Below are 26418 nucleotides of genomic sequence, written 5' to 3' on the forward strand. Positions count from 1 at the left end.
AAATCCAAAATCATTTGATATGTTATTGAGATACATCAAAATTAACGGTTTTTGTATTTTTTTAAATGCCGTTAATCTTTATGTGTCTCAATAGCATATCAAATGATTTTGGATTTGTCTGAAATTTTACACAAATGATCTATATGATGTAAACTTTCAATCCAACGGTGGATTTTATAAAATTTATATCGGTTAAAACGTTATTGAGAGGTGTAACATTTGGTGTCAAACTAGTTGGTGTCAACGGATCCTGACTCATATATATATATATATATATATATATATATATATATATATATATATATATATATATATATATATATATATAGTAGTAACAGAAAATCACATCACACTTTTTATAATGGCAGCTAAGCTTCTACTAGTAGTGAGTGGTTAAAAGGACGTGATTCGTGTTTATGAAGAAGCCGTTTGTTCACCGATCACACCAATAGCAATAGCGTAACAAGTAAGAGTCTCCACTGTTTCTTTTCCCTTTTTCTCTGTCATTCATTCCTTTCAACCAAACCTAATCTCAACGATCATCTTCCACTAGTAATTAGTTGGTGTGTACAACAGGAAAACCTCCAATTGCCGTTACCTCTACGGCGGTGCTTTCACTGCAAAACACCGTCGGAATCTTCTTGCTTTCTTACGTTTCCAAGATATCCTTTGATTCAACTTTGGATCTTCATCCCTAATTCTCTCTCTAATTCCTTCATTTAAACACGCTTTGAGGGTTTCATCTTTGGCGACAACTACAAAGTGTATGAACTTTTTTTATTTATTTTTCTCTCTTAATTTCTTTATTGTTTTGTCTCGTCTTATTACTCTTCAGAATTGAATTACATACGCTAATAATTGATATCAAATTTTTAAAGTTAATGAATTTATATTTCTACAATGTAAAATTGGACTTTCTATTTCTGGCTCTGTTGTAACTCAACCGAAATAAATTTTAGGGTAGAACATAAATTGATAACAGATTTTAAACACATATGAGTAATTAGTTATAATTATAAACCATATCTGATGAAAAAATGTTATGCTTATGGTTATTAAAGTATACACGAGATTGTCCGGTCCGAGGATAGCTCAGTTGGTAGGGACATGACATTATATATGCAGGGGTCGGTATTTGAATCCGGAATTGTGAATTTCTAGCCACTAGCTACACTAAAATTAGTTCAAAATTTATTATATTTCACCAAGAGTTTTGTTCAAATTAGTTGTGTGTTAATCTATGATTCTCTATTTATTCAATTGCTTTAATTGTTTTACAGGAAGACGAGTGTTTAAGACTAGAAGAAAAAAAAGATGGCTACACTTGAAGATATTTCGCTTGCAGCTGGAATAAATATTTTGAGTGCATTTATCTTCTTTGTGGCATTTGCTATTTTGAGGCTTCAGCCTATAAATGATAGGGTATACTTCCCAAAATGGTATCTAAAGGGTTTAAGAACGGATCCTGTACATGGAGGAGCGTTTGTGCGCAAGATTGTCAATTTAGATTGGAGATCATATATTCGGTTTTTGAATTGGATGCCAGCTGCACTTAGAATGCCGGAGCCTGAGCTTATTGATCATGCTGGACTGGATTCTGTTGTTTACTTGAGGATTTACTTGTTAGGGTATGGTCATTATGGACATTGATTGAATACCACATTAGAAATGGAGAATATATGGTCCCTGATGTTTTTTTGTTTTGTTTTTGTTTTGTCCAGACTTAAAATCTTTGTTCCTATAGCATTCCTTGCGTGGGCGGTCCTGGTTCCTGTCAACTGGACAAGCACTGGGCTAGAAAAATCTGGGTTAAAAAACATAACTTCCAGTGACATTGATAAGCTCTCAATTTCAAATGTCCAGCGTGGATCTGAAAGGTTTGGAAACTACTATTCAGTGCAATTACATTTTTGTTGCTGCTTCTTGATATTGTTTAGTAAATCATCTTCAAATCCAAAGTACCTGCATGTCAAGATGCATTATTAACCTACTATATATGGATTAACTAAGTTGAGGCTTTAGGTCTAGTGTTCAACTAGGTGTAACCTTTATTCACTGTAAAAATTCTTGATTGTTTTACATATTTTCTTAAGATACTGCTATTATATCCTAGTTACTTTTTCTTCTTATCAGTATCCTTAATACATTGTTAATGCAGCATCACTTCTCCATTCCAATACAATTATCATTTTTTATTTTTTATTTTTTTATCATCTCATTTATTATAGTTGTATAGTTGCTTTTATGGTTCATTCATGTCATTATTTGATTATACAAACTATTTTTTTCAAGTGTTGGTTTTTTCTGAAATTGTTGCTAAATCTTACACTTATTAAATATTTTACACTCCACCTCAGGTTTTGGTCACACATAGTAGTTGCTTATGCAATTACCTTCTGGACATGCTATGTTTTGATGAAGGAGTATGGAAAAGTTGCTGCAATGAGATTGCAATTTCTTGCAGCAGAAAAACGTCGTCCTGATCAATTTTCGGTAATATTTTGTTCATTTTTTAGTAAGGAGTGTATATTTTTACTTTTTTTTAAACTTTTTTTGGCAGCCTTGAGAGAAAGCGTCAAATTCTGATTTCATGTTTCTTGTGTTAGACGTGGTATCCTTTTTATTTTAGGTGTGTAATGGTAACAATGACGCTGAACCTATAACTTCATATGCAAACTACCAAATCCCCTGACCACCAACCCATTCATAGTGGTTTAGAGGCAGTATGGTACTTGGTCATTTTTTCTAGGTAGATTGCAATTGTATACTGTCCACATTTAGAATATGTTGAGAATAGACCGTCAATTTAGTCCCTAAACTATCACCTTCACTTAAATTTAGCCCATAAATTATGTAAACATAATAAGTAATCCTTAAAGTATATAAAACCCGTCAATTTGGTCCCTGCTATCAAGATATCAGGGACTAAATTGATGTTTTACTCAACATGTAGATTACCAGTGTGGATTTGCTAGTAATCAGGAAATCATAATAAGAACTCGGCTATTTATATCAGTGAGGAAGTAAGCTAAACAATAGAGTGATGACTGTTATGCAGTATTTCAAATTTCAAAGAGATATAAGAAAATATTTAAGAACTAACGGATTTTTTTTTTAAAAATAAAATAAAACAAGGCAGGAACGAACATAATTCTAATACCGAAGAGCTCTCCAATCTGCCAGTATCTTCATACATATTTTGCTTACAGAAAATATATTATTGTGAAGGTGCTCGTTAGAAACATTCCACCTGATCCTGATGAATCTGTTGGTGAACTTGTGGAGCACTTCTTTCTGGTCAATCATCCGGATAGCTATCTCACTCACCAGGTTGGTTCCTACTGTATACACTAGTACCAGAATATTGTGTTCATTAAGCATCTCAATGATTTTATATTGAAATTAAGAATCTTTGGGTGGTAAATACTTTAAAAGTTTTATCTTTTACTACAATATTAGACTTGTTATTTGTCAAATTGATTCTGAGGTGATGTTTATGAAACATGGAGTAGATTATTAACTGGATCTATTACAACAGATTAATTTTTCCCATTTATTCGTGAAGGGAAAAAATAGTGTGTGTGACAGCATCTTTATTGTGACACTTATGCAGGTTGTTTATAATGCAAACCAATTAGCAAAATTGGTTAAAAAGAAGAGTAAGATGCAGAATTGGCTCGTCTATTATCAAAATAAGCTTGAAAGAACTTCAAACAGACCTGAAATAAAGGTATTTAAGTTTTAATCTCTTGTGCATTCAAATGTAGGTATAACGATATTCATATTTAACACAATCTTTCTTTTATATTTTTCCAGACTGGTTTCCTTGGTCTCAATGGAAAGAAGGTAGATGCTATTGATTATTACACCACTGAAATTGACAAGCTGTCAAAAGAAGTAAGTACCATTTTTTTTTCTGTTATAAATTTCACAACGCACTGCATACAATATATATATATATATATATATATATATATATATATATATATATATATATATATATTTTTTTTTTTTGGTAAGTGCATGCAATTTTGTTTGTAATGTAAGTTACTTATGCTAATTACAAAATTATTCTAACATGGGAGTTGAATATTAATTTTGCAGAATTGATGTCTCAGACTAGGATATGACAAACATTAATTAATCTCTCTCTATAATATGTGCATTAATATTATTTTGCTTTTGATGAGTTATGTCCTCATCATGTAGCTGCTTTTTGACTGCTTTCTTTCCTTCAACTCTTAATCCAATAAATAGTTTTCTGATGGATCACCTGAACTATGTGCAAATGAAATTTGGAAGAATCTGAGAGATTGTGAAAGAACTTGTTTACCATAATAAAATTTTAAATTGGATAATATCTGCAGGAACTTTGGGCTTTATTGTGGTTTCATAATCATAACTGTGCTGTCCTAAAAAATTATCATGATACTTACTGTGATTCAAGTTTATCACCTTTTGCAGATATCTTTGGAGAGGGATAAGGTCACTAATGATCCCAAGTCTACCATGCCTGCTGCATTTGTTTCTTTTAAAAGTCGATGGGGTGCTGCAGTTTGTGCTCAAACCCAACAAACCAGAAATCCAACAATTTGGTTGACTGAGTGGGCTCCAGAGCCACGGGACGTCTATTGGCCAAACTTGGCAATTCCATATGTTTCCCTATCTGTCAGAAGGTTGATCATAGCTGTTGCATTCTTTTTTCTCACTTTCTTTTTCATGATTCCCATTGCAATAGTACAAGGTCTTGCGAGTCTTGATGGAATCCAGAAAGCAGCACCATGGCTGAAGCCGCTTGTTAGTATGTAAGTCTAATTTCAAAGTTGGATATCTGGAGATATGATTCTATCCACTTTCATCACTGGATTTTATTTATTTGACTTAACTTCATTGTGCAGCCCTATCATTAAGTCATTCATTCAAGGTTTTCTACCCGGTATTGCGTTGAAGCTGTTTCTTATCTTTTTGCCAACAATATTGATGATCATGTCAAAATTCGAAGGCTTTGGATCTATATCATCTCTTGAGAGAAGATCGGCTTCTAGATATTATCTTTTCAGCTTTGTGAATATATTTCTTGGGAATATACTTACTGGGTCAGCATTTCAACAGCTTGACTCTTTCATTCACCAACCAGCCAATCAGTAAGTCATTCAATTTAAGATAGAAGCTTCTTCTTTCTTTTTCGTTTGAAAATTATTTATATTTTTAATTTGCATTATATTTCTTGTGTTTGGGGTGCTTCTCTGTTCTGCTGCACTAAAAAGTTTGCATGGATATGAAACTTTTTGGTAATGTTTATTTTATCTGTGGTCAACTTATTTTAGATTAGGTAAATCATATACACAAGGGAATTTTTTTTACCACTACTGGTTATGCTTTTTAGCTATTTAAGAACCACAATGTTAGTTTTTTTTAACAGTTAAATTGGTGGACACTTTGCTACAAGCATCCTTCTTATTTATACTCTTAAGTATGATTAACTGATTAAGAATTCTTTATATATTGTTCTCAGATATCCCATAACAATTGGCACTGCAATTCCTTTAAAAGCAAGTTTCTTCATCACCTATATAATGGTTGATGGATGGTCCGGTATAGCTGCTGAGGTTTTAATGTTGAAACCACTTATCATATATCACTTGAAGAATTTCTTCTTGGTTAAGACTGAAAAGGACAGGGAAGAGGCCATGGATCCTGGGAGTATTGGTTTCAACACTGGAGAACCTCGTATACAATTGTACTTTTTGCTGGGTCTTGTCTATGCTGCAGTGACACCTACTGTTCTTCCTTTCATAATAATTTTCTTTGGGTTGGCCTATGTTGTGTTCCGCCATCAGGTAATGAGATGCTTGAATTATGTTGTGCATGTCATGGTCAAGTATGATTGTATAATTTGTGTCCCCCCTATTTATGTTGCCATATACAAGATGAAGACTCATAACTTCCAATTGCAGATAATCAACGTTTATAATCAACAGTATGAGAGTGGCGCAGCATTCTGGCCTGATGTCCATTTCCGTATCATCATTGCACTGATAGTCTCACAGATAGTTCTGATGGGACTCCTGACCACCAAAAAGGCTGCTTCATCAACTCCATTTCTCATTGTGCTCCCGATACTGACGATATGGTTCTTTAGATACTGCAAAGGCCGTTTTGAATCTGCATTTGTTAAATTTCCCTTACAGGTATGTCAATGAGTCATTTGGATGGTTGTTTGAACTTTGAAGTAGTTGTATTCATTGATGGTGATGACTGATGGAGTTTGTTTTTTCAATTATTATTTGCTTGTTTTAGATATCCCTAAAATCAGGGAGCTATCACCATTTATATGGTTAGAATTTGCTTCTGTACACATAAGTGTAGAAACACAACTAACTCTTATGCTTGAAAATTTGAAATACACAGCTTTATTGTTTTTTAATTCATTGGCAATAGGATGCACCGGCTTTAAGAGTGTGTTTACTTCGGTAAACAAATCTACTAAAATCAAATTTACTCTCCATATAGAAGTTGCACTGTTTCTGTGCAATCCTTTTTTGGTGTCAACTGTGATTATGCACCTATCCAGAAACACGCTCTTAACTAATCGGTTTGAACATGCATAAAACACTCCTCTTTTGTAAGCTTGTTGCAGAGCACATTATTGCTGACCTGACTATATTGTTGACCTCAATCAAATTTTCTTGCTGCCCAAATTTGCAACTCACTTTTCCTCTGTCATGGAATTTTTATGTTGCTTTTGTAAATTTGTATACAGGAAGCAATGATGAAAGATACATTAGAACGAGCTACAGAACCAAACCTAAACATAAAAGGTTACCTTCAGTATGCTTATGTTCATCCAGTTTTTAAGGCTAGCCTTGAAGATGATGATGATGAAGAAGATGCAACGAGTCTAAAGTGGGAAACCGAGAGTGCTACTGTTCCTACAAAACGCCATTCACGAAGGAATACACCATTGCCCAGCAGAATTAGTGGTGCATCATCTCCATCTATGTCTGGTGGCATTAAAAATGATCCAGAGTCATAGATCATCCATGGACCAAGAAATGATGTCAAACTAGAATGTGAGTGTGCGTATATTATATATCGAGTTGCATCAATGGACATGTGGGTGTAGCATTCAAGCTGAGAAAGTTGGGCTGTCTTCTTGTGCAAAAGCGTTTTGGACTTTCTGGTCAGCAGATGAAATATACCACAACTTGTAGAGACTGTAAGGCAGAGATTCTTTCATATGTTTTAGATTTTGTTAGTAGTGAGTTTGTTCTCTTAGTAGATGAGCATGTTTTTTCTAGTTTGTATCGCCTAGCATTTAGAGATTTGCATAACATTACACATCGGGATACTGTGTAAATTATACAAAAATTGATTATGATTCTAGGTTGTGTGTATAATTTTTCTCTTTTTTACCTTCTGATTCCTTTGAGATCCAGCTGTTTATCTGAAAAAAAAAGAGAGTATTTTGCACAAATTTGTAACATACTCAAGAGGTTTTCCACGAAATATTACAGCATGTTACTTGGGTCAAAATACTCACACAACTGAAAATATTTTGTGGAAAACCTCTCGAGTATTCGTTATAATATAAATCACTACTTGTGTATGATGCACAACTAATAATACTTGTACTCATAGCACCAAAAAAAAAAAAATAATAATACTTGTACTCAGTTGTGTGAGTATTTTGACACAAGTAACATGATGTAATATTTCGTGGAAAATCTCTTGAGTATTTAATACGGTATTCAATAAAATTTCATAAAACCGTTAATTTTGTCTTAAAATGGAGTATTATTTTGTCTTAAAATGAAATATTATTTTTTGTTTTTAATTTAAGATACTATGTGTACAATTGCCTGTAAAACCTATATCAACTCACAATGTTGATATTACTAGTATTTTTTAAAATATTTTGTGACAATTGTATAGATAATATTATTTATAAAATTTAAATATTTTGACTAAAGAAAAAGATTGCAAAAAAGTTTCGTTAAAAAATTTAATGATAATAAAAAAATAATCTACATAACTCTCATTAGTTTTTGACCAAATAGATAATTGGATTTACTTAAAGTAAAATATAATTGAATGCCTTGCACAAAGGCTATCCAAAAATTCATGGTTCTCTAAGTTTTTTTTTATTTTTTATTAAATAAAGCTACAATCCACCCAAATATTAGCATGATTCATCAACTCTAGTGAAAGATTAAGAGGTGGCGCGACAAAAAAAAAAGTTGAGAGTTGAAGTCACACTTTTATATAAATATATATATCATGAGGCACCTTTTTAAATATACTAAAAAATAAAATAAAAAATAAAATTAATATGTTTAACAAATACTTGCCTAAATCGTTTAACATTTTTCTTAATACTTTCTACGTTTCTTTTTAAGTTCTCGGATATACTATTCTTTTTAAGATTAAAAATAATGACTTGAAACATAGTGTACTTGTAAAATAGTGACTCAAAATACAAGTACTAAGTACTAACAAATATTTTATCAAAAAAAATAAAAAATTTCCAGAAAAATAAATTTGTATTGACCAATATAATAAAGAGTTTAATGAACATGCGCCGTTAGTGTAATTTAATTTTACACGGACAACCAATTAAAATAATTAAATCTTTCATATTATATAAATAAAGTGAAATTAAGTGAGATGATATAACGGAAAAGGTCGACAATGTAGTGCATATTCCTTTTTCCCTAAACTAAAATATTATTGGCTGAGGAAATGGAAAAAACGCATTAGAAGCTGAATTCGCTAAATTAAATTTCAACAAACTGCTTTACCAAAAAAAAAAAAAAAAACAAATTTCAACAAACTGTGTGCTGAGTATCTGCAACGTGTTTTTCTCATTCATGGTTTTCTGATTATCATCGTAATCTCTCCACTCCCTCTCTCTCTCTCTCTCTCTCTCTCTCTCTCTCTCTCTCTCTATTTTCACTTTATTATTATTCATTCAGATTCCAGATATATTTAATTATAATCTAACGCCATTCATTCATTCAACAGCATCATCATCAGCAGAATCTCGCGCTCAGTTTTTTTTTCCATGATCAGGTCAGTTTCACTTCATTCTTATTCGTTTTCATCACCACAATTCTTAAACCTCGTTCAAACGCCGTTAATCTCGATTTCGTTCGGTGCTTTATATGCGATTTCAACTCCATTTTCATTTTCATCGTTTTTTATTATCGACTTGTTCCATTGGGTTGACTTGAGTCAACATTGTTGTTCGATTTTATTTTTTTTTGGATGACAAATTTTTATTTGTTAGTAGAGAGTTGAGCAATGACCTATTATCATCTTGGTTTGGGTTTTGATTTTAAAAACTATTGGTGAAATTTATAATGCTGTTGATTTTATTGTGTATATGTTTACAAAGGAAAATGTGTTTTTCTCCAAAATCATGTTAAATTGATGAATCATGAATTTGTGATACTTTTTGTTGGGTCTTAAACCATCCTGTTCCCGAGAGAAAGAGGCCCTGTTAATCCGGAGCTATGAAGCAAGGGCACAGACACTACACATACACTGACACGTTGACACCGATAATAATTTGAGAAAACGACACAATTCAATGGAATTATAAGTGTCGGTGTCGTGTCAGTACCCACGCATGTCGGACACTGGGACACGCCTAATCCGTGGAGTGTCCCTGCTTCGTAGATCCGGAGTTTGGTAAAGTCTGGTCAAGGATTGTTTCAATCAGGATTAGAACTGGGGTTATCCTGGACGATACGTCTTAACTGAAACACATTGACTACTTGAGCCCAATTACTTGATTATGAATCTGTGATATTGATGCGGGTTTACATGGTATTTGTTTAATTAGTCTAAATTTGTTAGCTTAACACCCCTTTTTTGTTTTTCTTGATTGGTTATCAATTTTGCTGGTCTATAGTTATATTGTGCTCTTGTAGAGAATATATTGCTGAGTCTACATTTTGCTGGTCTATAGTTTGCTCAATAATTTATGGTTTTTGAATCAAGCTATTCTGAACACCTGCATGTCAGTGTTTTATTGAGAGTTATATGGAATATGTTATGTTTTTTGGGATATTTTGTAATTATTTGAGTGTATTTCCTTGTTGATTCTGCAGTAAGAATGGAAGTAGTAGTTCCTAGACAAGAACAGTCAAATCAACATCCCGAGGATAATTTGAAGTTTTCGGGATGCTCAAAAGCTTTTGGAAATTCAAAGAGAAAGGCTGAAGAGTGTGGTGGTAATGAGAAACCAGAACAAGAACCAGAAGGGGAACAAAATATTATGGAATGTTTGAAGGAGGCTGCAGTTGCACAAGAAGAACAGTTAAAGCAGGATGCTAACATTAAGCCGGACAAAATCCCAAGATGCTCAAAAGATTTTGGAATTTCATATAAGAGAAGATTTCAAGAATATCATACACATCATACCGATACAAATGCAGAAGGGGAAAAAGACGTGATGGAATGTTTAAAGGAGACACTCAATCTCCCATCTAAGAAAGGAATTGAGCCAAAAAAGCATGCTGTCAAAAACAAGAAATGGGAACTTGAAGATGATTTATTGATGGACGAGTTTGAGCAAGATGAAGAAATGTTTTTTCTTCTTAAGACAAAGAACAGGAGCAGAGCTGGTAGAATTGATAACACAACGGTGACTATCTATCTCACTGCCTAATTCCTACATTTCAAAAATTTAAATCTTTATGGCATTTGTTTTTAATTGGTGAAATATTGTATCATGCTTAATGATGCTTAACTAATTGTCTCAGCAGGGTGTTCAACAAAATACTCGTAAATGTCATCAGTGCATGAAAAAGGAAAGAACATCTTTTGTGCCTTGTACTAAATGTTCAAAAATGTACTGTATGCGATGCATCAATCAGTGGTATGCCAATTTACATCTAATTAGTCAATTCCGCAAAGGGTTTTTTGTCTGTTTTTGACTTTTGTGGTTTATAATAAGCTATTACAAAATAGAGCTTTTCCTAATTTTCCAATGCAGGTACCCTGATATGTCTATAGAAGAAGTTACTGAAAGCTGCCCATTTTGCCTTAAAAATTGCAATTGCAATGTTTGCCTGCGCTCGAAAGGAACAATTAAGGTTTGCTTTACTCTGTTATCTACTCCTAAATGAATTTCTGTGATGAAACAAAAATGTTATAAATTAGAATTATATCCATATTGGTATCTCTTCTTCAAATCCTTTTTATATCTACTTTCAGACATCTACAATGGATATCACCAATTACGAAAAAGCTCAGTATCTGCATTACATGATCAACTTACTCCTTCCATATCTGAAACAAATTTGTCAAGAACAAAGTCAAGAGGAAGACATTGAAGCTAAAATTCTAGGTATTAATCTGCCGCACCTATATTTTTGTTTTTTTTTTTTTGTTATTGCATTGAGGAAGTCAACAGTAATTAACTCTTCTGCTAGGAAAATCTTCTTCTGAGATTGAGATACCGCAAAATCTTTGTGGAGATAATGAACGAGTCTATTGGTAAGTGTCCTTTTACTTGAGATAATGGCATGATTCTCTCTGTGTTCTACTATATATTTTAATCTTTTGATATTGGAGCAGTGATTATTGTGCTACTTCAATTATTGACCTTCATCGGAGCTGCCCCAACTGTTCCTACGAGCTTTGCCTTCAATGTTGCCAAGAAATACGCGATGGAAGCATTACTCCCCGGGCTGAGATGAAGTTCCAATATGTGAATAGGGGCTATGATTATATGCATGGTGGTGACCCTCTACCAGTGTCTTGTGATTTAGAGATTTCAGATGGTAATCTTGAAGTATCTACCAAGTGGAATGCCAAGAGTGATGGAAGTGTTAGTTGTGTCCCAAAGGAGATGGGGGGTTGTGGTAGTTCTGTGTTGGAGCTGAGGCGCATCCTCCCCCATGGGTGGATGTCTGACTTGGAAGGAAAAGCTCACGATATGCTGAAAATTTGGGAAGTTGAACAACAAACTTTTCAGCAGGAAGAAGCTGGATCCAGCTACAACTCTATGAGAAAGGAATCCTTTACAGGAGGCACAAATGAGAGTAACATATACTGTTCAGAGTCAAGAGACATTTTAAGAGAAAGGATGTTGCTCTTCCAAAAACATTGGACTAATGGTGAACCAATTATAGTTCGTGATGTTCTAAAACAGGGGACAGGTCTGAGCTGGGAGCCAATGGTCATGTGGCGAGCATTGTGTGATAATGTGGCTTCAGATATCAGTTCAAAAATGTCAGAAGTGAAGGCCATTGATTGCATGGCTAACTGTGAGGTTTGGCCCCCTTTATTACACAGTTTGAAAATTTGGTCAAATTAGAGCATTTATTTATGTCTAAATCTGTAGTGTTTTCTTCTTAAATCCCTCTGCGATTCTGGACTGTGTGAATTTCCAGTTTTTCAATCAAGATACCATAAAAGTGCTTTAATGCTGTAATTTCTCCTTAGTATTTAAATCGTAGTTGTGTATGTATAGGACATATAGTATTGAGTTTATTGATTATGATACTCCATTGTATTATATTTATATGCGCTGCCTTCCAGATCTTTATCTGTATTAAGTCAGAGTCTACATATTGTGGAGCTTCCACTGCCATCTTTGTATTCCATCTTCTTAAATCTTTAGTGTAATATATTTAGTTTGTATTTTCTGCAGCATGCCAGAATTCTTACCAACATTAAGTTGACCCTTCTAAACCTTTGCAGGTTGCAATTAATACTCGTCAGTTCTTTAAAGGTTATATAGAGGGAAGAACATATGAAAATCTCTGGCCAGAGATGCTCAAGCTAAAAGACTGGCCCCCTTCTGATAAATTTGAAGATCTTTTGCCCCGTCATTGTGATGAATTTATTCGTTTCTTGCCATTTCAACAGTACACTGATCCTCGAGCTGGAATACTTAACCTGGCTGTAAAGTTGCCAGCCCATGTCCTAAAACCTGATATGGGTCCAAAAACATATATTGCTTATGGGATTACAGAAGAACTTGGTAGGGGGGACTCTGTAACAAAGCTTCACTGCGATATGTCAGATGCGGTATGGTTCAAGCATCACTGAGCTGTAATTTGGTTGCTTAAGTAGTCTCAGCCCATCCTTATTGAATATTTTCTGCATATATCTATTCATCCTTATTTCTCTGCGTACCTGCATGACTACATCTCGGATTGAAAAACTTAGTTATCAATGCATCAGGCACATGCTTCATTTCATTATTAGTTTTTGTAATTGCTTGTTCATAGAGATTGAGCATTCCTTTAGATGTAGAAACTATACCTTTATATTCCACATGACTTGTCTAAAAGGATACCATTATATACTTGGACCTTTGTAATGTGTCAGCATAAAATTTTGTTCTCAGAGAATAGTATGAACTTCTATTGCTCAAAATAAAACTAGAGGGGGATTCTGGATATTGAACATGTTTTTTCTTGAATTAGAGAAAATGCTCATGTGATGTGCATTTGAGGTGTATATGTTGCTTAGAAACTTTATTTATGTTGTGTTAAATTTCAAATGGAAGTATATTTCATTTTTATTCTAATTACTAGTTTAATAATTGTCATAGGTGAACATTTTGACCCATACAGCAGAGGTATCATTAACTGATGAGCAACACACTACTATTTCCAAACTGAAAGAAGCACACAAGGCACAAGATGAGAGAGAACACTGTGCTCCAGACTATGCTGCTGTATGCCTAAATGGTCGACCTTGCGACGACCGAGAATGTATAGAAAATAAGGAAGTATTAGAATGCAAAGATATGGATAACCATCCTATTGTAATCAGTGGGGATATCTTTCAAAATGACGTGTCTGAGGACACTTTTCCTGCTATTTGTACAGAAAATGAAACAATGGTAACAAGTAGTGCCTTGTGGGACATATTTCGGAGAGAGGATACTGAAAAGTTAGGAGCATATCTTCGAAAACACTCGAATGAATTCAGGCATACTTATTGTTCACCGGTTGAACAGGTATTATAATGATTTATATTTCTGTTTTATTCCTATTTTTAATGCTTGATTCTCAAATCAAATTCTTTGTTGGCTAGGTTGTACATCCAATTCATGACCAATGTTTTTATTTGACTTTGGAGCACAAGAAGAAGTTGAAGGAGGAGTTTGGTTAGTCCATAGAATTGCACATAATTGCTTGCTTTAGTTCCTGCAATTATTAGTTATTACTTATCAACGCGAATCTCCACTTTTAGGTGTAGAACCGTGGACTTTTGAGCAAAAACTTGGAGAGGCAGTATTTATTCCTGCTGGATGCCCACATCAAGTCAGGAATCTCAAGGTATGATATCTCTTAACAAATATTTGATTCTTTCCTTTCAAATAATTTGATTGTATTTGTTGTCCTAATCATCATATGTCGAATCTTGCATAGTCATGCACAAAAGTTGCTGTAGACTTTGTGTCCCCAGAAAATGTCCGTGAGTGCCTTCGCTTAACTGAAGAATTCCGCCAGCTTCCCAAGAACCACAAAGTTAGAGAAGATAAACTTGAGGTGACATGCTTCTAAATAATAATTCCTTATGACGACATTTAAAAATTAGTTAATTGAGAGAATGTGATACTTTCTTTTTCTAGATGTGATGAATTATTGACTTTGCCTTTTATCTATGATGGAACAGATAAAGAAGATGATAGTCTATGCCGTTGATCAAGCTGTCAAAGAGCTAAAAGCTTTACTCGGTTGTTCTTGACTGGCTGAATGCTGCTTGAAGAAAGCTACTTCATTTTTCCCTGGTTGGTGGGAGTGTATGTCTAGATAGAATTTTTTTAATATGGAATGTTCATTTGGAGGGTTTAATGACACTCGAAATAGAGTTACATTTTAGACAATTTCACAAAGTCTGTGTTTATTACTTTTTTTGTTTAAAAAAAGTAATAAACTGAGAAATTTTCAATAGAAATACTACTGAATAATTATGGTATTCATGCCAAAAGAAAATACATGCGTTATATTAGACATTAGACAGTGTCCTTGTTTTGTTGTTATTTAGAAGGATACAAGAGCGAAGATATAGCTTATGAAAGAATTCCGAGTGACTGTGTTTTGAAATTTAAAGTATGTAGTCTTGTGTGGTGTTTGATCAATATTGAGAAATATTTGTTTAAAGGTCATTTTCGAGTCCCTCGCTTCTTTGGTTGATCTTTCCGGTAACTGATTCCATAAGGTTAGCTTTTGATGAAATGAAGTCCACTCGCAGCAGCAACGTCAACACCACCACTACCTCTTTCTAAACCATCACCATGGACAGCTTGCTATCAGCATAAGTCAAGAAGAGAACCCTGAGTTTATTAGGCAAGAGAACCCTAAGTTTATAATGCTTACTTTGGTGTGTGTATAGATTTAACAGGAAAAAAAGAGACTAATTAATTAAAATCGCGAGTCACCAAAACATATAAACTTCACTTATTAGGTGAGATTCTCTGATATAAGACTCATAATAATGCACCACCATTCATGAGCCGATATCTTCAGTAACTTTCATTGCACGGACACTTTACTTTGTCCAACCTCTCAATAGAAACAACAATGTTATGAACATAAGTTCAAATGGAGATTCATCCCAAAAAACTACTCATTAAATAGAGTGTATTTAGATATATAGGCATCACTTTTAAGCCTGAGTCTTTCCAAAGTAAGACTCATACCACATCATCATCATCATCATCATCATTCAACAAAGGGAATGGAGATATTTTAATTATAGATGTGTTTGGTTCAAAAGAGAAAAAATTAGGCAAAGAGAGTTATAAAGAAAATACAGTTGAGAAGAAAAATTTATCGTGCGAAACAAATTTCTCGACAGAAATTACCAACAATTAATAAATATAATTCATACTTTTTTTTACTGAAATTCATACACATAACACCTATAACGTGATTATAAAAAAAATAAATTAGCATATGTTGGTGGTGAGATTATTAAGTGTGTGTGGTGTAGGAAACAATAGTACATCCTATATTTATTTGTAGTGGGCTTAACGAACAAAGCCCAATAAATTTCATGTACATTGTTGGGACCCACGGGAAAATCTAGAATTTTTTTTTTTTTTGACGAGACAATAAAAACGTGGCTGTTCAGTTTTAAGCGCCATCTTCATTGAGGACGTTATCCCCTTTTTTCTCCATTCTCATTTCTTGTTCACATTTTCTGTGTCAATCAATCCAAATGCTGCTGCTTCACTCTCATCTTCATCATCTCAATCTCCAATTCCTTTCACCACACTCCTCTTTCCCTTCTTCCTTCCCCTCCTCCAAATTCACCACCCTTCCATTTCCCACTCCAATCTCTTCTTCTTATACTCACAGATTTCGCAGAATAACAAACTCAGCAACAAATGATAAACTCAACGAACCGGAGAAGAAAAAGCCGTTGCAACAGACAGTTACTAGAGCTTATCCTTTCCATGAAATTGAGCCCAAGTGGCAACAATTTTGGGACCAATATCGCACTTTCAGAACTCCAGATGATGATCTCGACACATCAAAACCTAAATATTACATTCTCGACATGTTCCCTTACCCTAGGTTTTGAATTATAGTTACTTTTATTTTGCAATTTTTAGATTTATATTAAGAATTGTGGTGATATTCAGATTATTAATATTGTCCATTTTTTTTTTGCAGTGGAGCTGGGTTACATGTTGGTCATCCACTTGGATACACTGCTACTGATATTCTAGCTAGGTTTAAACGAATGCAAGGTTATAACGTGTTGCATCCGATGGGTTGGGATGCTTTTGGATTGCCTGCAGAACAATATGCTATTAATGTCTGTTTCTTGCTTAAGAATCCCTGGCTTGTGTGTGTTTACTGCAATCTTTTCGTGTTTCGTAATAATTTTAATCTTTTTAATTGCCTTTGTTTCAGACGGGAACTCACCCAAAGCTCACCACTGTGACGAATATCAATCGATTTACTTCTCAGGTAAACTGGTGATGAGTTTGTTTTACCCTAACAAACACCTTATATTTAATTATTGAATTAAATGAATAGAGATATATCCTAGAATTATTAATATTGGCTGCTTATGCTGTGCCAATAAAGAACTTATGTTGCCAATTTTGATCCATTTGAAAATCTTTAGTTTACTTACTATTTAGGAAACTGTGTTAAGTTGTAGTCGTCAATAGTTAAAGTAGTTAGTTAGGTCTCACTGTCCCTATATAAACTAGTTAATAGTTAATGTATGATTTTGGTCCTCGATCAATCTTCTTTTTTTTGTTGTTTATTAGAAAACTTTTGAAACTTTCATTTTCTATTTAAAATTTCTACAAGTTGCAATATTTAAATAATCTGCTTAAAATTCACCACTTTGTTTGATTCCCATGCCTTTGGTATGTGTTTACCAAAAAAGAGAAATACCTTGTCTGGGTGCATTACTATTAGTTTTTCGGGTGCTGAAAGACCAGTTTTTTCATCCTCACAGCAAACTTCACCTCTACGCTATGGCCATAAAATAGATTGTTCTCCCTCTATGTTATGTCTTCTTACGTCTTTACAGTTGAAATCATTAGGATTCTCGTATGACTGGGATCGTGAAATATCAACCATAGAACCTGAATATTACAAATGGACTCAATGGATCTTTCTACAGCTTTTGAAGAGAGGATTGGCATATCAGGTTGAGTATACGCATGACAACTACTTAGAAATTGTGCTTATTTCATTTAATGCTTGAGCATCGATAATCTGATGGTGTTTTAAACTTCATATAAAAAACTTCAGGCTGAAGTTCCGGTTAATTGGTGCCCCGCACTTGGCACAGTGTTGGCCAATGAGGAGGTTATTGATGGTGTTAGTGAACGTGGTGGTCATCCTGTAGTAAGAAAGGTATACTGATTTGTGTACATTTCTGTCTTTCACTTTACTTTTTGAGTGTTTTTTCTCTTATGTTTTTTTGAATGGTTTCATAATCTTTACAGTGTCGTTGTTTATTGCCAAGCAGCCGATGAGGCAATGGATGCTCAAGATTACTGCATATGCTGACCGTCTTCTGGAGGATTTAGACGACCTTGACTGGCCTGAAAGTGTAAAAGAAATGCAGAGAAATTGGATAGGGAGATCAGAAGGGGCTGAGTTGGAATTTTGCATTCTTGACAGTGATGGAAAGGAGAGAGACATACAGATTGTTGTGTATACTACCAGGCCTGATACGATCTTTGGAGCAACGTATTTATCTATTCAATTTTCTAAAATACTTTATAAATTTTATGAACCAGATAAAGCACTCTTGAAATAAACTATTTGTCGATTTTCTATTTGCTTCATTTGTGTTAGTTACTTGGTTGTGGCACCAGAGCATTCCTTGCTGTCGTCATTGATTTCCACTGCCCAGAGTAATCATGTAAGTTATGCCTCTTCGTTTCCTAGTTCATTGGAAGGATTTTAATCATGGGAGATAAGGAGATGGTGATTCTTAGGGATTTTAATCACAGGTGGAGGATTATATTGATCTTGCCTCAAAAAAGAGTGACCTTGAGAGGACAGAGCTTCAGAAGGAAAAGACTGGAGTCTTTACTGGTTGTTATGCAAAAAATCCAGCAAACGGGGAAGCTATTCCAATTTGGGTGGCAGATTATGTTTTGGGGAGGTGTGTGGACACAAGTATCTTTTAGGATGCAGATTTCATTTATTGATTGCTAAATATTCGATGAACATATGGTCAATGCGGTGTACAATGATATTTGAAAAGTTTCTATGACACTAGAATATAATTGTGGTTACTATGGCAGTTACGGAACAGGAGCAATCATGGCTGTGCCGGCACATGATTCACGTGATTATGAGTTTGCTTTGAAATATGATATTCCTATTCAATGGGTTGTGACGCCAGATGATAAAAGCATTAGTGAGTCTGGAAAGGCTTTTCCTGGTGAAGGTATTATTGTAAATTCATCAAATACGTTAATGGGGCTTGACATTAATGGCTTGGGTAGCAAAGAAGCTGCTCTAAAAGTCATTGATTGGGCAGAGAAAAGTGGAAACGGAAAGAGAAAGGTTCATGTCTAATATCATAATAAGCTTGTTCATTTTATTGGAACATTTTTTATATAGTTTGTATAACATGAAATACATTGTTCATCCATTAGGTGAACTACAAGTTAAGGGACTGGCTTTTTGCTCGGCAGCGTTACTGGGGAGAACCTATCCCTGTCATCTTCTTGGATGACAGTGGTGAGACTGTCCCTCTAGATGAGACTGAATTGCCCCTTATTCTACCTGAATTGGATGATTTTTCTCCCACAGGAACAGGGGAGCCTCCTCTGGCTAAGGCAGTGTCTTGGGTAAGTTTATACCTATAATTACTTTCCTTCTGCATACTTTGTTATCAAAATATTATGAAAATTGGATACTTTTTTATCATCTCTTTGGCATTGACACAAATGTTGATGGTTTATCTAAATCTTGCTATTAAATTTTCCATACATAAAAAACATAGTTGCTGATCTTGATTTGACTTGCTGATCAGACAGTAAACATACCAATCTTGAACCTAGGCTTTAGTACCTTAACCAATAAACTGAAATGGCTACATGATACCAGTGTATGGTGTAATGGTTCATGAATTCTATTTTCCCTTGCATATCAAGACAATGTTACCTTTGCGGAAATTTTCTGTGCACTCCTTGTTGTCACACCAGTGGTCCTTTTTAATATCTACACGAGTTGCTCTGTAGATGATCTGTCTTATACACAGGCTAAATAATTCTTTGAGTAGGAAATCTTCCCAAGTCATTTAATATTTTTTAAAGCATAAGCTAGTAAAGCTACATAATCAAAATATAAGCTGTTCTGATTTATAAGGAAACTGAACGACCTTTAGTAATAGGTCCTATAATCTTTTGAAATTTTATGGCAGTGCAAATCATATTTTCACTTATGAAGTTCTACTTAGTACTAGTAGGATGTAAGTTGACTTACTTAGTCCTAGTGTTCTGTTTTTGTTTTCTTAGCTTGTTTTCCTCCCATTGTAATAGTTTTTTTTTTTTTTTTTTATATATTTTTTTATTGGTACTACTCTTAGGTGAAGACCACAGATAGGTTATCTGGAAGACCAGCTACTCGGGAAACAAATACCATGCCACAGTGGGCTGGTTCATGCTGGTAAGTCATTGCGGAGGATCTTGAATGGTGTTGGTTTATTAGTAAGCACTAAGCCACTAAGTCACGGTTCTGTGGCTCAGTTTAGTAGTTTTGTTGTCTTGATTCAGGATTTTTATGCATTTGATACAAATGAAATAAAATAACATTCTGTTTGTGTGTATGTCACATTTTCTTTTAATATCCTGCCCAGGTACTATTTGAGGTTTATGGACCCAAATAATTCCAAAGAACTGGTTGATAAGGCAAAAGAAAGGTGTAGCTTCAACTAATTTTGTTTTTCTTAGTAGTTACTCATTATCCACTTTTTGTTGGTTTCTTATATTTTACTTGCACAGTTTCTAGCTGATTTAATTTCGCCTCTTTAACTTTTTTCCCTTTCTTGTAGGTATTGGGGCCCTGTTGATGTATATGTTGGTGGGGCTGAGCATGCAGTTCTCCATTTACTGTATGCTAGGTTCTGGCACAAGGTCTGTATTTGGTTTCAGTCTCAATCTGGAACATGTCGATTTGTGATTTCTTTCATTCTAAGCCACAAATTTTACTTGTATGTGGAGAAGCTATCTCCCTGTCACCTCTTATTCCATGATATCTGTTAAGAATTTTGATAAGGCTTGAATAATAAAGCACTCAGTTAGTCCCCTTATTATAGGGTTTAGCATGACGATAAGGCATCAAAAACCTATTACATATTGTTAGTGGTGATGTAATGTTTGTGCAGGTTTAACCGAGTTTTCTATCTCAGGTTCTCTTTGACATTGGTGTTGTATCTACCAAGGAGCCCTTCCAATGTGTCATAAACCAGGGGATTATCCTTGGCGAGGTAATTTCATTTCTTATGATTGAAATTTGAGGGGGAAAATTAGATAATCATCACAATTTTCTAATGGTTTGGATGGCAGGTTCAATATATGGCTTGTAGGGATAAAGATGGAAATCTGATATCTGCTGATTCTACTAATATGTTGAATGAACATAATCTAGAAAGGATTTCCGAGGAAAAGGTTTCTCAATTAAGTTTCCACTTTCTCAACGTATTCTAAGATTTTGAACCTAAACTTTTTTTCTTGACAAGAATTTATATTATTTTTCCTGGAGTGTAGGTCACAAAATCTGGGGATTCTTTTGTCTTGAAAGAAAATCCTGAGATACGTTTAGTTGCCCGTGCTCATAAAATGAGTAAAAGCAGAGGAAATGTTGTTAATCCTGATGATGTCGTTTCTGAGTATGGTGCAGATTCTCTTCGTTTATATGAAATGTTCATGGGACCATTGAGGTAGGTTTGACCTTGGTCCTTATTCAAAACAACAATATGTTGCTATTCTGCCCCTTTTTCATTTATTTCTTTGTGGTGGTATGGGGATGAGGCACTGTCAAGCTGTGGATCTTGTTCTAATATGGACTTTCACCTCACATCACTTTTATCCTTGATTTTTGCTTTTAACATGTTCCCAGAGACTCAAAAACATGGAGTACTAGCGGCATTGAAGGTGTACATCGGTTTTTAGGTAGAACTTGGAGGCTGATTGTTGGCTTACCTTTGTCTGATGGCACATATAATGATAGAACTGTATCAGTTGACGAGGAACCTACTATAGAACAACTTCGTTGTCTTCATAAATGCATTGCTAAGGTCAATATCTAAATATTTAATCATAATTTAGTAGTGTCTTTCTTTATGGATTTAACACACCAATTTGGGACAATTGAGCTAAGAATTTACTTTCAGTATTCAGGTAACAGAGGAAATTGAAGGCACACGGTTCAACACTGGAATATCTGCAATGATGGAGTTCCTTAATGCAGCATATAAGGTATTTATCCGTTTCTATTTCCACTGTTTTAAATTTTTTGTATCCAAAGGAAGCCTCGGCAGTTGGCAAGCTATTGGAGATCCTGCTACTTTACAAATACAACATAATTAAGCCTACTATGGCCCTTCCTGAGACCAGGTTGCATGCATCCCCTGTTCCCCTCAGCTGTCTTTCCTTTCCCTTTATTTTACATTTCTGGGGCGAGGAAGGTAAGAAACATCTGATATCGTCAAGAATGGAATGGCTATTCCGTTCCATTTAATGATAATAAGCAAGAATAGAAAATAAAAATTATCCAATGATAATAATACCCTTACAAGAAGGAATGGTGATGGGATTAGTATTAACAGTAGGGCTAGTAGATGGTGGTGGTATGTCGTTGATATCATGGCGGTGGTGGAAGTGGCATGTCAAATAAGTGGTGTGTGGTGATGGTAATTGCAGTAGGGGTGGCTTTAGCAATGTTTGTAGGCCTGGTAGAAGTGAGCATGTGATTCCAGGAATGACCTATAAAATATTCTTGCCAGTTTGAATCCCTGAACTATAAGGAAAGTTGTTTTGGTCATTGTTATTTTGATTTTAGTCGTGAAATATTTGTTCATCTTAGAATTTATTCTTGTAATACGTGAACCATGTTTTTTATTTTAATACGTGAATCATGTCTATGGAATAGAGAATATATATACTAATTCCAACAGACAGATATTACAGTCTAAAACAAAAACAACAATGACCAAAAGCAATTTTCCTATGTTTGAGGCATTAAAATCAGCAAGAAATTTTTAGGGACTAAATCAGAAAACTTGTATATTATTATAGGTGATAAAAAGTTATTTGAGCCTTATAATTGCGTAATGTTTTTTTTTTATCTGTTTATGTCTGGCTGCATGCAATAATAAGCAAAATGAAAATACACATCTTTGTATATATCCTTTATGGTAATGCGCTACACACCTTTTATGAAGTGTATTGTTCTTAGTATAGAAAATGTTATGTTTGGGTTTCTTATTTTTTATAGTAAAAGTGTTCCTTTTATGCTTTGTCCCTCTCCCTTACTAATTTCCTTCTCTTAATAATCAGTAAATTCCTTGATTCCATGTAACACAGACTCAGTATGATCTCTATATTTCTGTTGGCCTATATTTTCAGTGGGATAACCATCCAAGATCAGTGGTTGAGGCTTTTGTTTTGCTGCTATCACCATACGCGCCACACATGGCTGAAGAGCTGTGGTCTCGTCTAGGTCACACCAAATCATTAGCCTATGAACCTTTTCCTAAGGTATGAATTTGGGTCAATATCAAACATACCTAGTTTTCATATGCTTGTCAAGTTATGTGTTCCCTGATTTTCAAATTCTTTAATTGATAGTGTACTATTTCCAATTCTCCAATAACGTGAAACAAATATTTGATTTTGTTACACATTCCCTCCACAGTTACCGATTACCTCGAGAAATGGATTGGAGAGGATCCCAACTCATCCCTGTATATAACAAAGTAATTAGTTAATTAACTTATGTATATTCAATAGTTCCAGGGGCCTTTTTGGTTAGATAGTTAGTTTATTTACTATGAACGGAAAATGAATCAAAAGATATAGGAGGGCAGGAAGATATCGATTTCAAGTCAAGCCCTTTAATCTCATGAATACCAAAACTTGATTTTGACTCTTCTGACTATTTGCTTGCAAATGAGCTGCCAACTTTCCACAGCTTTATAGAAAACAATATTTTGTGGGTTTAGAAAAGCAACATAAAAGACCACAAAAAAAAGAAAAGCAACATAAAAGAGAGGCAGATCAAATTGGGAGGGGAGGAGTGTGAAACAGTGAGTTATGTGGGGAGGATATGTGAAACACGTACAAACGTGACAGTGTCATGCTTTTCCCTAAAATGAGAGGATCCTGATCCAAAGACGTGCTATTATTTGTGGCTGTCTGATATGACTTGTGCCATGCCACTAAGCCACAAATGACTCATTATCGTTGTGTTTATACTTATTAAGTTTAGATGAGGAAAATAAAATCTGTACTAATATTAGATTTCTATTAAGGAATTAAATTATCATAGATAAGAAAATATAGAAATCAATCCTAAGAGATGATCATAATATTTATATGTTGTAACTGCAGGCAAATCCTGCTTATCTGAAGGAGTCAACAATAGTACTCCCAGTTCAGATTAATGGCAAGACAAGAGGTACCATCCAGGTTGAAGAAACATGTACAGAGGAGGATGCTTTTGCATTAGCATCTACGGATGAAAAGCTATCCAAGTATTTGGATGGTCAATCTGTCAGGAAAAGAATTTATGTTCCTGGCAAGATCTTGAATGTTGTTCTGGACCGTAAAAACATCAAGGTTGGTGTACAGTAGGTACTTTATACTGTGTACATTTCTGCCGGAAGCATCAATCAAAATATAAATTTTGGTTGTGTTGACTGATTACCTTCCTAACTGCCCTGTATCCACTGAATGACCAAAGCATTTCTAAAGACGGCAACGTTGGCTGGAGGGTCGAGCTTGTTGCACGGTAAGTGACAGCTAGCCAAGTATTCACCATAATCACTGTTAATAGTTGAACTAGAGCGGCAACACAGGTTTCCAGTCTGCTCTGATCATTAAAATGATCTTCATGTGTAACCAATATACTCTGTTTGTGGATCTTGTCCATTGTAATAATTTTGTTTTTTGTATTGTTGTATAATTTGGAATGGTTTTAGTCTTGTTAGGATTTTGTTTGAATGAACTTTCTGTATTTGCATCAAGGTGTCTTATGATGATCTAGGAGGGAATCTCATGAAGGGACAACATCCAAGTAAAATGGTCCTTGTTGACCAAATTCATTTTTGTGGTATGGGCATTGCTGTGATGGTTACAAACCTTGCACAATATTAGGGACAGCATCTTTAATATTGCAAATTATCTTTAAGACATGGGAAAAATGGTCTTCTACCGTGTGAGGCATGCTTGCCAAAATCATACAAGTAGCATTTTCCCACTGACATCATGCAAGTAGCATACTCCTTTTAAAAACAAGTAAAGTGCATTCAAGTCTCTTTGAAATAAAACTTTTCTTCAATAAATATGTAAAAATAATATAATGTAAAATGTTAAATTGGTAAGTATTATCAGTGTAAACTTATACTCAAATTTGTACACATGCATCATATCATGTTTTATACAGAGACCCCATGTTTTAGTAATTTGCTGAGTGCAGTGGAAAATAAGAAAGGGCAGTGTTTACTGTTTTGTATTATTTTTTTTCCAAAATGGATAATATGTGGTGAGTATTTTTTTTTTGACAAAGTTAAGAAAAGTAAGAGGACGGTGTGATTGAAAAAACGGGTGGTGGAAAAAGCAACTTTAAAAAAAGTGCTTACTTGTGTGTGTGTAATTACACATGTTAGAAATTTTGTGGAACTTTTCTCTCCCGACCCCCTCATTTCTTTTTTACCTCCCATAAATCTCATTTTGCTCGTTGCGGTATGAAATTTTTTGCCAACAAACTTCGGTTTATATAAACCGAAGTTTTTAAACATGGAAAAAAAAATTCGGTTTATATAAACCGAAATAACATATACCCCCCAAAAAGAAGGAAAATTTATGTGAAAATTCGTGTAGAACTACCTGTGGTAAATTTAGCATATCTCTCTGAATATAGGTCGTATGCTAATGATTTTTAATCCAGTGTAAAGAAGACAAAATTTACTATAAGATTGACACCGGAATTATTAAATTTCATTAAGTATAGTATGAGAAAATCTACCTACAAGTTTGAGAAAAGTTTCTATAAAATGTTGTAGAGATACCTGTGGTAAATTTATCATAGCTCTCTGAATATAAGTCGTATGCTAATGAATTTTAATCCAGTGTAAAGAAGACAAAATTTACTACTAAATTGACACCGGAATTGTTAAATTTCATTAAGTATAGTATGCGAAACGCTACCTACAAGTTTGAGAAAAGTTTCTGCAAAATGTTGTAGAGATACCTGTGATAAATTTATCATAACTCTCTGAATATAAGTCGTATGCTAATGATTTTTCATCTAGTGTAAAGAAGACAAAATTTAATACAAGATTGACACCGGAATTGTTAAATTTCATTAAGTATAGTATGAGAAAATCTACCTACAAGTTTGAGAAAAATTTATGCTCTGTTTCTGTACCAGTACCCATTATTTGGTCAAACTGAACCAATTGGATAGTTAACCCTCAAAATAAAAATTATATTTGTATTCTTGACACCCTAAGCTTTCCAACGAGTGGCCGTTTACTCAAATCAGACATCGTTTAGTATTTCAAATAAATTGTGGAAGTTGAGGGTCTCATGCATAATTTATGTAGGAAAGCTGAAAAAAAATTTGGAACACAATATTTCGTTTTATATAAACCGAAATTTTTTAGCATGACAAAAAAAATTCGGTTCATATAAACCGAAGTACCCCTAAGGGCAAAAACGGAAATTCAGGG

At 34.3% G+C, this 26418-nt stretch overlaps 3 protein-coding genes across 13 annotated transcripts; all 3 read left to right on the forward strand.

Moving 5' to 3' along the window:
- Positions 1 to 321: 321 nt before the first annotated feature.
- LOC123909907 (calcium permeable stress-gated cation channel 1-like) lies at positions 322 to 7415 on the forward strand. 5 transcript variants are annotated; one of them, XM_045960843.1, is made up of 13 exons: positions 322 to 466; positions 577 to 764; positions 1281 to 1628; positions 1722 to 1877; positions 2358 to 2493; positions 3229 to 3330; positions 3614 to 3730; positions 3817 to 3897; positions 4465 to 4805; positions 4899 to 5144; positions 5516 to 5840; positions 5958 to 6191; positions 6764 to 7415. In XM_045960843.1, exons 3-13 carry the CDS (start codon positions 1315 to 1317, stop codon positions 7034 to 7036), a joined length of 2325 nt encoding a protein of 774 aa, XP_045816799.1. In that variant the 5' UTR covers positions 322 to 466; positions 577 to 764; positions 1281 to 1314; the 3' UTR covers positions 7037 to 7415. The 5 variants fall into 5 exon arrangements, with proteins under 5 accessions (XP_045816799.1, XP_045816800.1, XP_045816796.1 ...); XM_045960844.1 differs by lacking the exon at positions 577 to 764 and having other exon boundaries at positions 334 to 466; XM_045960840.1 differs by having other exon boundaries at positions 337 to 466; positions 5516 to 6191.
- Positions 7416 to 8700: 1285 nt separating this feature from the next.
- On the forward strand, positions 8701 to 14989 carry LOC123909835 (lysine-specific demethylase JMJ25-like). Of its 5 annotated transcripts, none has more exons than XM_045960757.1 (14): positions 8701 to 8890; positions 9025 to 9072; positions 10116 to 10651; positions 10773 to 10885; positions 11003 to 11102; positions 11224 to 11356; positions 11442 to 11505; positions 11587 to 12283; positions 12715 to 13044; positions 13574 to 13984; positions 14062 to 14134; positions 14221 to 14306; positions 14400 to 14519; positions 14647 to 14989. In XM_045960757.1, exons 3-14 carry the CDS (start codon positions 10121 to 10123, stop codon positions 14716 to 14718), a joined length of 2730 nt encoding a protein of 909 aa, XP_045816713.1. In that variant the 5' UTR covers positions 8701 to 8890; positions 9025 to 9072; positions 10116 to 10120; the 3' UTR covers positions 14719 to 14989. The 5 variants fall into 5 exon arrangements, with proteins under 5 accessions (XP_045816713.1, XP_045816711.1, XP_045816712.1 ...); XM_045960755.1 differs by having other exon boundaries at positions 8703 to 8890; positions 10770 to 10885; XM_045960756.1 differs by having other exon boundaries at positions 8856 to 9072.
- A 1106-nt stretch (positions 14990 to 16095) lies between these two features.
- LOC123909836 (leucine--tRNA ligase, chloroplastic/mitochondrial) lies at positions 16096 to 24800 on the forward strand. 3 transcript variants are annotated; one of them, XR_006810018.1, is made up of 21 exons: positions 16120 to 16553; positions 16653 to 16797; positions 16896 to 16952; positions 17530 to 17649; positions 17754 to 17858; positions 17974 to 18197; positions 18306 to 18372; positions 18464 to 18618; positions 18761 to 19025; positions 19118 to 19312; positions 20053 to 20132; positions 20323 to 20385; positions 20518 to 20599; positions 20875 to 20952; positions 21032 to 21133; positions 21233 to 21405; positions 21585 to 21762; positions 21866 to 21943; positions 23093 to 23224; positions 24077 to 24476; positions 24713 to 24800. XR_006810018.1 is itself a non-coding variant. In XM_045960759.1 (20 exons), exons 1-20 carry the CDS (start codon positions 16195 to 16197, stop codon positions 24317 to 24319), a joined length of 2901 nt encoding a protein of 966 aa, XP_045816715.1. In that variant the 5' UTR covers positions 16096 to 16194; the 3' UTR covers positions 24320 to 24800. The 3 variants fall into 3 exon arrangements, 1 of the variants encoding a protein (XP_045816715.1); XM_045960759.1 differs by having other exon boundaries at positions 16096 to 16553; positions 24077 to 24800; XR_006810019.1 differs by lacking the exons at positions 24077 to 24476; positions 24713 to 24800 and having other exon boundaries at positions 21859 to 21943.
- Positions 24801 to 26418: the final 1618 nt, after the last annotated feature.

The sequence above is a fragment of the Trifolium pratense genome, linkage group LG2 (genome assembly GCF_020283565.1).
Source record: "Trifolium pratense cultivar HEN17-A07 linkage group LG2, ARS_RC_1.1, whole genome shotgun sequence".
NCBI lineage: Eukaryota > Viridiplantae > Streptophyta > Magnoliopsida > Fabales > Fabaceae > Trifolium > Trifolium pratense.